The sequence below is a fragment of the Aythya fuligula genome, chromosome 22, assembly GCF_009819795.1.
Source record: "Aythya fuligula isolate bAytFul2 chromosome 22, bAytFul2.pri, whole genome shotgun sequence".
Classification (NCBI taxonomy): domain Eukaryota; kingdom Metazoa; phylum Chordata; class Aves; order Anseriformes; family Anatidae; genus Aythya; species Aythya fuligula.
The window spans coordinates 4,512,695-4,526,078 of NC_045580.1; the positions used below are offsets into that span (position 1 = coordinate 4,512,695).

The 13,384-nt window shown below is 52.7% G+C and overlaps 1 protein-coding gene across 2 annotated transcripts in view; it reads left to right on the forward strand.

Moving 5' to 3' along the window:
• GRIK4 (glutamate ionotropic receptor kainate type subunit 4) overlaps positions 1-11,830 on the forward strand; it is a 165,079-nt gene extending 153,249 nt beyond the window's left edge. The window contains exons 14-20 of one of the 2 annotated variants that reach the window (XM_032201853.1): positions 2,097-2,206; positions 4,252-4,425; positions 4,775-4,940; positions 6,735-6,960; positions 8,268-8,396; positions 10,882-11,000; positions 11,464-11,830. In XM_032201853.1, coding sequence (XP_032057744.1) covers positions 2,097-2,206; positions 4,252-4,425; positions 4,775-4,940; positions 6,735-6,960; positions 8,268-8,396; positions 10,882-11,000; positions 11,464-11,829 — 1,290 coding nt within the window. In that variant the 3' untranslated portion in view covers position 11,830. Of the gene's footprint in view, positions 1-2,096; positions 2,207-4,251; positions 4,426-4,774; positions 4,941-6,734; positions 6,961-8,267; positions 8,397-10,881; positions 11,001-11,463 lie in introns of those variants that run through there. The other variant, XM_032201854.1, reaches the window with a different exon arrangement.
• The last annotated feature ends 1,554 nt before the right edge of the window (positions 11,831-13,384 follow it).

Sequence of the window (13,384 nt, forward strand, 5' to 3'; positions counted from 1 at the left end):
CCACCTTGTGATCCCCCTTTCCCAAGCTCGTTCCTGAGCCTGCAAACCCCTGTGGAGGGAGAGGCAGAGGAACGAGCCTTGCTCTAGGTGATGAAGGGGATTAGGGGTGCGTGGGGCACTCAGGAGAGCCGTGTGGTTGCTGAAGAAGCTTTGGTAACACCCACCCTTGGCTCCCAGTTGGCATCACGAGTCAAAAATGGATGCAGGAAGGTCTGTACCACCAATTCCTAACTCATCTTTTTGTTACGAGGCTTAGCAAGCCACAACCTCTGAAAATACTACTGTAGATCCCAGCCTCCAGCTCCTCTCGCCCTTAAGGACGAGATGTTACGGTGGAGTTCTTTGTAGGGCAGAGTTTGCTGTAGAAGGTTTCAGAGATACTACGGTCCCAGCTGGTGACTGGAGCTGAGAATATCACAGCATCCTAGATATTTTTGTCAGAGGAAGGTCTCTGTGCAACAACTATTGCCTTTTCTAGCAACTTCTCAGTCTTCAGAAGAATTTTGAGACCTTGTGAAATTCAGTTTTTGCATAAGTGTAGGAATATTTCAGTAGTAAAACAGTCTTTTTATAGAAAAAAGGGAATTTAAAATGCCCCTCTTGTCTCTGTGTAAGGAAACAAAACTCATCTATGTTTCCTGGGGACTTTTGTGAAAACAGAAAATCGTTCACTGCCTTGGGATTAAGTGCACTTCTAAAATGCTTTGGTCTACCCAAGGCACTGGGCTTGCTACAGCAATTGCAGTGAGGTGGTTTTTGTTAGCGGCTGCTGTTTATTACTTTACGTGTGCCATGAGCAGAGGGAGGCAGTGGATTACAGAAAAATGAGGGCTCCAATCCCTGAAGCCTGAGGTTTTGTGGTGCAAGGACTGACTTTGCTCACCTCTGCGCAGCCTTAACGCAACCTTTTAGCCCCACATTAGGAGTTGTGAGTTTTTGCTGGGAGCCTTTTGGAGGAGACAGTAAGCGAAGAGGAGTGCTGAGCCCAATGAATGGTGCCTGGACACGGTGGGAGAGGAGCATCAGATGTGCACGGTGCCTAAACAAAACACTTTCTGCTCCACAGAGGTACTACAAACTGCACAGAGAGCTTTGGGGGGTTTTGTTTTCTTTACCCTTGTTGCTTTTTCCCTCTTTTTGCCTCTCCCCCGTGTGGTGCTGGGTTTGCTCAGAGATAATCCAGCGCCTGCTTCCCCTCCCGAGGAGGCTGTGCTGCAGAGGAGCCGCGTGCACGGAGCTGGTGGTGGCAGCAGAAATGCTCCCAGCGGAACGGGAGGTGTTCAGCCTGCAAGAAACTTCCAGAAAATGATCCTCCCTTTGTACCGACGTCGCTAAACTCGACGAGATTTCGGTGGTGGCAATGTCCTTGTGCAGCTTGGGGGGTACTTAGGGAGGAGGAAGGTGTGCCTTCCCAAGGTGGTGTTGCTGAGGTAGAAGCAGGAAATTCTGACGCATCCCGAAGATAAAAATATCGTGTTCTCGGAGATAAAAGTAATAATTTTATTGAGTTTTGTACAGCAGGAACATTTCAAGGCTAAAGAAAGCAAGCCAGAAATATTGCAAAAGGTGGTTGTTTTTTTTTCTTTTCTTTTTTGCATTAAGATGTTTTCTCCCCACTCTGTCAATCCCACCCACCCACTGCTGGCACCCAGGGGCGCCCCTTTGCAGCCACCACGTGTGGTGTGAAGCCTGGTGGGTGACCGTGGGCTCCCCCCTTGCAGATCCCCCATACGAGCAGTGCCGCACGCCCTGCCAGCGAGGAGAGGGCTGTGGTTTTCATGCTTTGCCATCAATTCACCTGTTTGTTTGCCTGGAGGAACAAAACCCTTGTTTTTGTAGGGGGGGAATGGACTTAGGAGAGGGATCCCAGTGGGGAGCTGCTGCAGGGCGCACTCACTCGTGGCCATGTCTCAGCCCTGTGAGACCTTTGCAAATCTCCATTTTCTTTATTTTATTTCCCTTCTGTCGCTCCCAGCCACTGTCACCATCAGGCCAAGTGCGTCTCTTTGTCTCCTTTTTAGAACGAATTGCTCGATTTATAGAAAAAAAAAAAAAAAAAAAAAAAAAGCTCAAACTCACTTTTGCTTCCCTTCCAGGGCCGCAAGCCTGGCTACTTCTCCTTCCTGGACCCCTTTTCCCCCGGCGTCTGGCTCTTCATGCTGCTCGCCTACCTGGCCGTCAGCTGCGTCCTCTTCTTGGTTGCTCGGTAATGTGGCCGCCGCCGCCTTTCCTTTCCTCGCGGTGCCATCTAGCGTCACGCTCCCAGCCCCGTGGCGAGGGGCTGCATGTGGGCATGTCCCCAAGGCCACCAGCTCAGGGGACACAGAAATAGGGGCAGTGTGGTCCCAGCTCCTAGCTGGGGACGGGGACTTTGCTGGGAGAGCATCACCAGGTGGCAGCGCTGGGTGGCCACGGACATGGCTGGGTTGGGGGGCACAGGAGCGTGCGTGGCCCCCGTGGTGCCAAAAACTGCCTGGGAAGAGTGGGAAGGGGATTGGGATCAGGGCAGGGGCTGTGCAAATGGTGCTGCTGGCTGTGGGTTCTCGGATGGCAAGAGAGAAACCCCGCGGCGTGTCTCGACCATGACGGGCAGATGCCAGCGAATGCGTTGAGAGATTTTAATGTGAAGTGCAGGACGTGTGTCAGGCCTTCAAAACGCAGTGTGTACAGAAAGGGAAGTTCATTAATATCCCTCCAGAGCCTCCCAGCTGACGTGCAGAGCCTCGCCTGACAGCTCTCAGTTCATTTTCCCTATGACTAATTTAAATCAGCCTTAAAAAATGTCACCGAGTGCTTTGCACTTCTCCGCAGCGCGTCTCCCATCGAGGTCCAGGGTCAGCGCCCCAGGGTCTGTGCTGCGGGGCTGCCTGCCCTCACCTCGTGGCAAACTGCTGGAGGTTGGTGCCACAGGCAGGGCTTTTCGCTCTCAGGTAGGCTCTGAGCTGGAGATGCACACCGAGGTGGAGGTGCACTGCGTCGGGACATGGCTAATGCCCAGTCCTCGTTACGAAAATGGAGCGGTGCTGCCACTCGGTCCCTTAGCATGGCTGAAGTCATCATGCTGACAGGGCTTTAAGGCTGCTTTTGAACCCTGTTACAGCCTCAGCAGCCAGGCACTCTGCTGAATGAGATGTGGTGCCCTTCCAGCCCCTCTCCTCATTTTAAACATCCTCCTCCAGCAAGGTGCCTTCACCTGGATTCCTCCGGAGGCAGAGGTTTGGATGCTGAGCTCGGCCGTGAAGAGCTCCTGACCCTGCAAACTGCAGAGCACTGTCCCAGCTCAGTGCTTGTCCTACTGCCAGTCCTGGGCCCCGGCACCAAGTCTTCAGGAAATAATCTCCATAACCAGCACTGCAGTGAGGTTATGGGAGGTTATGGGAGAGGCAGAGCTGAAAGCTGACAGCTTTTTGGGTGAAATGCTGCACAATCTGGCCCAGCCCTGCAGCTGTACTGCAGTATCCCCAAAATAAGCTGCCCAGCTCTGCTAACCATCAGCGATACAATGAACTGCAGCGTAGGATTTAGACAACTTTCTTAGCAACCAGGGAAGCGAGCATTGAAAACAGCCCAAAACGAGAGCCGGGCTGCCATCACTTCGGTGACGTGCTGTCATTTGTTTCAGATTCCCACCCCTGTCCCATCCCTGTGAGTGCTGAAAGCTTGTGGTGCTTTGAAACACCAGCACCTGGCTTCAAACCAGACCTGGGACCTAGACCTAGACCTTCCTGGGGCAACCAGACCTTCTTGGAGCAACCTTTTGTGACAGTTCTTACTTGATGATGATGTTTGGCCAAGTCTCACACGTTTTGCTTTGGAATTTCCCCTGGATGCTCCTTCTCTGGCAGGGAACACAGCAGGAGCTGCCTGATTTCCATTCCGCATCGAGACCATGCGCTTCTGGAATTATTATTGCTGCTCTTGTCTGCGTTACAAATTCACACGTAGGCCTTCAGCCTCCCCGCAGCCCTTGGCCAGGTTTTAGCACAGCCTCTCAAAAGTTTTGCAAGTCTCACAACAAAACCTCTGGCTCCTGAATCACAGAGCAGGCATTTCACACAGCTCTGAGCCCTGGGCATCAACTGACAGCAAAGAGCTTCCTCCTCAGAAAAAAATCTGTTTCCAGGAGAGTTAGGGCTTTTCAGCTTTCCTTTTTTTTTTTTTTTTTAAACTTTTTTTTTTTTTTGCTGTTTTTCACCCAAGTGCCCCGTTTCCTGGCAAGTTACCTGAGCTACCTGTTATTTCTCCTCTCAGGCTGACGCCGTACGAGTGGTACAGCCCCCACCCCTGCTCGCAAGGCAGATGCAACCTCCTCATCAACCAGTACTCGCTCGGCAACAGCCTGTGGTTTCCCGTCGGGGGCTTCATGCAGCAAGGCTCCACCATCGCCCCCCAGGCGTTGTCCACGCGCTGCGTCAGTGGAGTCTGGTAAGGTCAACCCTCCTCGAAAGGAAGGCAGCCCTCGGGGTCTGATGGAGGCAGGGGATGGGGATGGAGGTCAGACCCAGCCCGTGGAGAAGTTTAGGTTGGAAACGAGAGATTTCTTCTCAGACAGAGCAGTCAGGTGTTGGGACGGGTTGCCCAGGGAGGTGGTGGAGTCATCATCACTGGGGGTGTTCAAGGAAAGGTAGGACGTGGTGCTTGGGGACATGGTTTAGTGGTGACATTGGTGGTGACATTGGTTGGACGAGGTGATCTTGGAAGGCTTTTCCAACCCTAATGTTTCTATTCTCAGCTCACCGTCTCTCACCGTCCTCTCTTCTTCCTCTCTCCCTAGGTGGGCCTTCACCTTGATCATCATCTCCTCCTACACGGCCAACCTGGCAGCCTTCCTCACCGTGCAGCGGATGGATGTCCCCATCGAATCCGTGGATGACCTGGCTGACCAGACAGCAATCGAGTACGGCACCATCCAAGGCGGCTCCAGCATGACCTTCTTCCAAGTAAACCCCATTCTTCTGCTCAGCGGGGCAGGGGGTGCGGAGGGCACCCTTTGGTCAGCTTTGGATGCTGCCCCAGCCTGCCAGGCCTCTTTCTGGTGTGTTGCAGCCTGGTTTCTGGCATTGAGGAGACATTTGGGGAGCTCCCTGGCTGTTTGGTCGCACAGGGCTAATTCCACCGTGGGTGGTGATGGGGTAAATGGTGGAGGTGGCACAGCAGAGGCCAGGGAAGGCAGAGATTTGTGAGGCAGCAGCCAGCATGCTTTTGGGATGCTGGAGGACTAGGCTCAGGTCATCTGTGCTCATCCCAGAGGAGCAGATCTTCCTGCTCAGACTCAGCAAGTGACTTAATGTTTGGAGTTCCCCACCACGTAGGTAAGAAAGCCGTGCACGTCCATGTGTCAGCGATGGCATAGCGTGGACCTCAGCAACCGAGCGTTTGCGGTTGTATTTCCACGTCCCTGTGCATGTTTGGTGTGATCTTAGCTTCTCTGTGAGAGTCCCTCAGGTTGGATAAGCAAAGAAATGTTTGCAGTCCCCTGGTAGGCCAGCTTATGGAAATGTGCTGGTGCAAAGCGGAGTTTGCAAGGGGTCAGGGGCACTGAAAACACACAAGTCAAGCATGTGCAAACTCGATACGTGCTATTTAGCCCAGTTTCATGTCTGGCTTCCCTCCTGGATTCAGAAGGGAAACAAATGAGTGAATCCTTTCTGCGGTGCTCTGATGGTACACAGAACTGCTAGAGGATTATTTGTTTATTACATGTTGAAATACCAAGAGGAGAGAAAGAGAGAAAGCTTTTCTCACTCCTCTTTTCCACTGAGTCTGAGCTGAACTGGGAAGAAGCCTGAGAAACATCTCAAGCGAGCCTGAGCTTTTCAGCCTAACTTTCCGTCCTTCAGGGGTTTGGCAAAAAGCTGCTTCCAAGCAGAACGTCACATCTAAAATGAGCCGAAGAGCCCAAGTGAATAAAGTGTCTGTGTACAAGGCACTCGGTTCTTCCCAGGCAGACTTTGAAGGCTAAAACCCTGTCTGTGGCTCTGCACTGCCTGGTGCATGCTGGAGTAGCTGGTGGTGGGAAATAAATGAGTGCAAGGTGCTCCCGGACCATTTGCAGCCCCGTTTGCTGGGATCCCTTTGTGTTGGGTGTCAGGATGGTGACTCAAGTGCAGCAGCACATTGAGTAGGCAAGGCTGAGGCTGTCCTTGCCCCGCAGCACCTTGCTTTGCATCCAACCTCCATTGAGCCAAAAGCCTCCAGTTCTCATGAACAGGCACTTTGGTTCCCTTCTGCAGCAAAATCCAGATTTTAGGGAGCAGCAAACTCCAGAGAGCTTTGACTCTGTGCCCAGACCTCGGTGCTCGTTTCGGGCTGGCGGTGTCTGGCTCTGGTGGCCTGCTGAGCACAAGGGCATGGGAAGCGTTCAGTGGCTTAAAGAAGCCATCCGTGAGCTATTTCTTCTGGCTGTTTTTGGTTGTTTGCGATACAGTTACGGAAACTGTATTTTTTGCAAGCTGAATTTATGCAAAGAGACGTGATGGAACTAATTGGGATTAGGTATGCATTTCATGCCCAGCCTTGCCAACAAAGTCTCAAATCCACCAAGACATTTGGGCCTCTAAATCTCATTGGAATAACTGGAGGGCAGGCAGCCGTGTGCGAATCATGCACCAGATCCGTTTCGACTCCCTTTTCCATCACGAAAGGGGACCCTCGTTTTCCAAGAGGGTCTAATTGGGGGTGTACATCCCCGTAACGTGCTCCCACTTATCCGTGCTGCCTCCTCTCTCCGGCAGAACTCCCGCTACCAGACGTACCAGCGGATGTGGAACTACATGTACTCCAAGCAGCCCAGCGTCTTTGTGAAGAGCACGGAGGAAGGGATCGCGCGCGTGCTGAACTCCAATTACGCCTTCCTGCTGGAGTCCACCATGAACGAGTATTATCGTCAGCGCAATTGCAACCTCACGCAGGTCGGGGGCCTTCTGGACACCAAGGGCTACGGGATTGGCATGCCCGTCGGTAGGCAGTGAAGACAAATTCTAGTCCTTCTCCGCTGTCAGCAGAGGACCGGAGCATTTGAAAAGGCTGAACCGGCTCTAAGGCCGAGGTCACGTTTCACGGCTCTGCCCAGGGTCATTTTGTTTTTTTAAACTCAGGAGGAAAATCAAATGCACTGCAGCTGATGGTGCATGCTCAGGGCCAGATGTGCGAGACCCTGCTCTGGTCCGGAGCCAGGTGACACGTGACTGCGGCTCTTTAAATGATTCGTGTGAAAGCTGTTTCAAAATTGCTGCTTATTTTCTGCATATATGCTCTTTGCTGACTGTTTCCCTTTTGAACCAGTGGGTTTTGAATCGTTTTGTGCTTCTCGTTTGACCTCAGAAGTGCTGTGAACGTAATGCTGGTGCAACTCCTGTAGTGTCTTAACAGCTGGTGGTTCTTAAAACTCCCCGACAGAGAATTGGACAGAGAATGGGACGATTCAGTCCTATCTCACCTCCTGATCAGGTTCCACCAAATGCAGGGCTTTAGTCTTTTGAATAGGAGAGCTAACAAGAGAACCCCATCTCCCAGGGCAGCAAAGAAAAGGATGTAGCGGTTGTTATCCAAAAACGATCGCTGATCTTTGGGCCAGTCTCTCAGGCTCGACGCCTGGTCCCTGACCTCTGAACACCCCAGGTAGCCACACAAAGTTGAGCTGAGTGACGCAAGAAGCCTCACACAGGCAGCCACTAGAGCTTAGCTGACATGAGTAAGCTTGTAAAGTCACGGTAACCCGATCGTGAGTACAAATCCTTACTTTCATGACTAAATTTGTTCTGACATTGTCTTGTTAAGCAGTGAAATCGTAGCAGATAAGAGGAGCAGAAAGCTGCTCGCTGGGACAATAGTGCAGAGTTACCGGGAGAGCTGCTGCCGTTCCCACGGCCCTTCTTCTGCAGCTCTGGCCCCAGGAATAACGGGGCCTGCAGTGGGGTTGGGTGCTGAGCATCCTCTCCCATGAGCACAGGTTGGATCCAGCGCCGTTTTATTGCACCAGTTTGAAACAGGAGCTTTAGAGCAAGGCTAGCAAAGCTCTCCCTGGCTACAGACTCCTTTAAGTACGATATTTGGGTCTTGGGATGCAGGCAGAACTTCTGCCTGCAAATGAGGTGAATTTATGGACAGCCCCAGCAGGGGAGCAGTGGGTTTCGAGGGCTGGCACGGAGCGAGAGAGCTCCCAAGGTGCCGGGAGGAGCGTTCGGGGCAGGCTGGTGGCAGGGCAGTGCGCGGGACTGAGGGGGGGACTGGAGCGGTGCCTTAGCGCCTGCCTCTTGCTCTTGCAGGCTCCGTGTTCCGCGACGAGTTCGACCTGGCCATTCTCCAGCTGCAGGAGAACAACCGCCTGGAAATCCTGAAGCGCAAGTGGTGGGAAGGAGGCAAATGTCCCAAGGAGGAGGACCACAGGGCCAAAGGTACGCTGCGCCCCCCACCCGTGGCTCACCGTGGGGACCAGGAGGTAGGAGAGCATCCTTAGCAGTGGTGCAAGGATGAAGGTCCATCCACACGTGTGCACTGTTGGGTTTTCTGCCAGAGAATCGCTTTTTCCCCTTCTCCTGACCCGAGGTTCCTTCCTTCACAATTCAAGGAGAAAGCCAAACAGCTCTGCGGTGCCTCATGCTGTGTGTTTTTGCCTGGGGCAAAGAGAGCGGAACAACCAAATGACAAATATTGGAGGCATATGGAGGGGAAATTAGCTTCTAATGAATGTCTGCAGCATTACATGGGAAAATGGATGGCTGAAGGGATCAGACCAAAATCCTGGGTTCCTGCAAGGGAGATGGATCTCCACTGCAGGCCCGCTGCTTAATGGCTCCGAGTGAAAGCGCCTTTCAGACAGCTGAGGGAAGGGACACAAGGACTTTATTACTACATCTGTAAACTGAGGAGCAAATTCTTTTGGGTAATGCTATGCAAATTGCCATAAAAGCTACCACATTAGGCTGATGTCCCAGCATGACAGCAGTTGCCAGCTTCCCGCAGTTGCTGCATTTTTTCGTGTTGGCAGTCGCCCTTTCCTCGGCGAGCATTTTCTGGGAGGCCAGCAGTGCCCAGCCGCAAGGCGAGTCCTCTGACCTCTCTGAGTGCAGAGACAGAGCCGAGCTGGCTGCACGACTGTGCTCATGTTTTCCTGACATTGCAGCAGACGTTGGGGTGTGTGTGCAGCTTGCGAGCTGGCTGGATGAGGCCCCAAAGGGATGGGGTGCTGCTTATCCCTCCTACTGCCCCACATGTAGCCCTAGGTGGTGGTTTGGAGGCAGGAGGTGCTGTGCCAAAGCAACAACCTAATAAAATAGTTGGTTTGAAGGCAAGCAGGCAGGATGGAGGCTCTTCTTCCACGTACCTAACAGTGGAACAGGGATTGGAGGAGGTTCTGGTGGTTTGTTCGCCTTGTTAATAAATCCCCAGCTGTATCCTATCAGAGAGAAAGCGTAGGTGTTTTCAAGGATTTGGGCAGGGAGGTAGTAAAGGGGATAAAAACTGCCCACAGAGGAAAGAAATCCCTCTCTGGTGATCTTGGAAACGGGTATCTGATCCGACACCCAGGTGGAACCATGGAAGGATGAAGAGAGACTGATCCTGGCCTTAAATTCAGATTTGAGAGATGCTGGGAGGAGAGGATGGCCTTTATCTTGGGTCTAAACTGTGATTATGGGATATGTTTTCTGCCCTGTGATGGCTGTCTTCGTGGAAACGTCTCTGCGATGGGCTGATTTACAGAGTCACTGTATTGCTCTGGAGGCAATGCCAAAAGAATGATGGAGAAGGAGGGAGGATTGTGACCTCTTAAGTTTTAGAACAAAACAGGTCAGCGATTTACAAGGATTTTGGTGAGATTTAATGTCTAAAAGCCATGCAGAGATTAAGTCAATAAATCATTGATTCTTGCACTTTGATTTAATGTTACAGAGGGGAGAGGAAGGTTTTTATAGATGCGCTGGTTGAGTAATGGCCTCATACCGTCACCTCGGTGCAAAACACCGCATGCTTTTTAGTAATCAGCCCAATCAGGAGCCCTGGCCACTTGAGACCCAAACCCAAGAAGCCGAGGAGAGCAGAGCTGGTTTTTGGACAGCGTGTGCTGAGAGGCAGGCGCTGCTCCTTGGATCTGCTCCTGCCCCAGCAGCCTTTCGGTCCCGTTCTGCAGGGCAGTTTTGGGGGGACAGGAGTCACGGTGGGAAGCAAGGTGATATCCCTGGCATGTGGAAAGCTCAGGGTGGGTTTCCGAGGGCTGGGTTTTCCCTCCAGCAGTGAGGTTTGTGTCCTACAAGCTGTGTAGGCAGCCCCTAACCAGGTGCCCCTGGGCAACATCCCCATGTGGCCACCAAGTCATGTCAAGCAGCGCTGGGTCATGGTCTTGTCTGGAACCTCTCCTTGATACTGCAACACAAGCAGCTGTAATCATTTTTCACCAGCACTTTGTAATGTGATCAAAGGAGGTTTTCTTAATGCCAGCCTCCTTTAAAGCCCTTTCTTGTCTTCCTCATCTCTGCCTCCTTAACAGCATTGCTCATCTGCTGTCGCAAAGTTCAAAGCAACTAGAGCTGGGTGAATAATTTGCAGGGATTAATGTACCCGATTGATCTCCCGTTTTTTCCCCCCTGTTTTCGGTTTGTCCACAAATTGCTTTGTACTTGCCTCCAATGTATTTGCTGTTTATCTGCAAAATCATCATTTCTGAGAATGCGTCTTCGATCGTGCAGTTATTGCAAGTCATTTGGTTTGCCATCTGAGTCATGCAGCCAGCTATTAATAGGACAAGTGCTGGCTCCGTGGTTTTGGTCTCTGGCTGGGTGTGCGCAATGCTAACAGTAAAGAGTTGGGATTTCTGCACAACGATGCCTGCAATTTATGTTGCACCTGCCTCCCCACAGCGTTGTCTCTTCTGCTTTATTTCAGGCCTAGGGATGGAGAATATTGGTGGAATCTTCGTGGTTCTCATCTGTGGCTTAATCGTAGCGATTTTTATGGCAATGCTGGAATTTTTGTGGAGCCTTCGGCACTCTGAGCAGTCAGAGGTAGGACCTGAAAGTGTCCCGAGGGGATAGAAGTGCTTATGGCATTCCTAGTGCTGAGACCTCAAACACAGGAGAGCTCTGGGTAGGGGTCTGAAGTTCAGGAACATCTCACGTACGCCTGCACCCTAAGATTTGAGGCTGTAGGGATGCTCCAAGGGCTGTTGAAGGGATCAGAGGTGCACAAGACCCAGGTACTGGATCCAGGTTCCTGGAGCCTGGAACATCTGAGAATTTCTGCCTCCAACAGGTTTGGATCCCAAGCTGATTTGGAGATCCAGTAGGGTCTCCACCAAGAGGTGGAACCTCCTGGGTAAAACAAGCACGAGGGTCCAAGCGCTGGTACCAAAACCCAGTGGCCAAACTCAAACCTGAGCCTGTAGCATTTTGGTATCAGGATCTGGAGCAGAAGCAGGGTGGCTGGGCTTGCAGCACGGTTAGGTGAGCAGCGTGCTCTGCCTTCCAGGTGTCGGTGTGCCAAGAAATGGTGACGGAGCTGCGCAACATCATCCTCTGCAAGGACAGTTTCCACCCCCGTCGGAGGCGAGGGGGGATGGCACGGACTCGCCCCGTTATCCCCGAGGAGCGCCGAGCCCGCAGCACCACCACGCTCAGCAACGGGAAGCTGTGCAGCGGGGGAGAGCCAGACCCCCTGGCACAAAGACTGGCACAAGAAGCTGCCCTGGTCGCCCGGGGCTGCACGCACATCCGCGTCTGCCCCGAGTGCCGCAGGTTTCAGGGGCTCCGGGCACGGCCACCTCCGGGCTCGCCCGCGCAGAGCGAGGAGAGCTTGGAGTGGGAGAAGACCACCAACAGCAGCGAGCCCGAGTAAAGCCGGGGGGCGGTTGGGGGGAGCCGGGGTGGGCCGAGAGGGTCCTGTTCCATTTTACAGAACACGGACTTGTACAATGTCAAACTCGTTTTTAAATTAAAAGCAGTTACCCAGCTTCTCCAGAGCACGGCAGGCCGCCTTGGGGCTGACGCACAAGCCCGGCCGGAGGGTGGGCTTTGGAGAGGACGCGCGGCTCGCCGGACCCCGAGGCACCAGGAGCGAGCTCCTCCGGCTGGGCTGCCTCCAGCAGCCGTCCCCAAGCAGCTCCCAGGTGGGAAGGAGGGGACGCGGTGGGTAATTTGTGTAGCAGACATCGCCCACCCAGAGGGCGAGAGTTCTTCTTGGAGCTTCTCCATCCCAGGCCAGCAGGAAGGCCGCTGTCTCCCCATCACACAGACTCACAGCGGGGTGTTCGCATCGGGCGGGGGGAGGGATTTTTTCTTTGACGTGGACGAGGGACGGGAAGGGAGGAGTTGTTATTTCGTTTCGTTTCGTTTGGGGTACTCCAGGACCTAGTCTCCGAGGCACCAGGTTCCAGGTGCTAAACTTCTTCCTTTCTAGAGCGGGGCGGGCGGCCTGAGAGAGGGAGGAAGGGATGGGACGTGCTCCCTGCGAGGAACAGCACGTGCTGAAAGCCCATCCGAGGAGTTGTTAACGTACATATATATATACAAATATATATATATACATAGATATATATATATTAAAATGCCAAAAACCAACCAACCAACACAGTGAACTCAAAGAGGCCTTGAAACGCCTGGAATTTCAGGGGTTCTGTGTCTTTCGTTTAGTTCTGGGGTTATCTTCAGCTTTTTCTTTTTTTTTTTTTTAAAAAATATTCCCTTCTGTTTTTTGGGGTGTGGGTCGGGGAGCCCTTGGAGGAGGGGGAAAAGAGAGCAGGGAACGGGGAGGGAGCACCCTTCCCACCAGCTCCCCTTGCCCGTGCCCCACACAGCGCCCAGGGCAGCTCGCTGCCCACGTCCAGCAGCGACGGTGCCGCATGTGGTGTCGGAGAAACCCCATCGGGGTGGGATCTCGTGCGAGGACAATATTCACCTCCCTAGCAACAGCAGCAGCTCGCCCTCCGCTCGGTGCAGATGTGGGTTTCACGGCGACGAGTTGAATTTTCTGATTGAAAAAACAAATTCTATGCAATTTCTGATTGTAAAAGGGAAGAGAGGAAAATGGAGAGGGGCAGGGGAGATAAAGCCTTGAGTGAAGGTACATCCTGTTCTCGAATTGTTTTCTTTTCTTTTTGTCTTGAATGTACTGAAATAAAAGATGTCCTTGTATAATTATGCTTATTTTCCTCTTCTCCTCCCCGTCCACACTCAAAAAAGTCACGAGATGGCTTGCTTGGGGAGAAACCCAGCGGGGAGGGAGGAGGTGCTGTGGTTGTCCCCAGGTCTCTGCTGCCTGACTGCATCCATGCCCAAGGTGCTGCCATTATCTGTACCTGAATGGGAACAGGAGACAACAGAAAAAAAGAAGCTACAGCCTTCCTAAACCAGTTAACTAGTGCTGAGGTTTAGGTGCAGCAGGTCGAACCTGT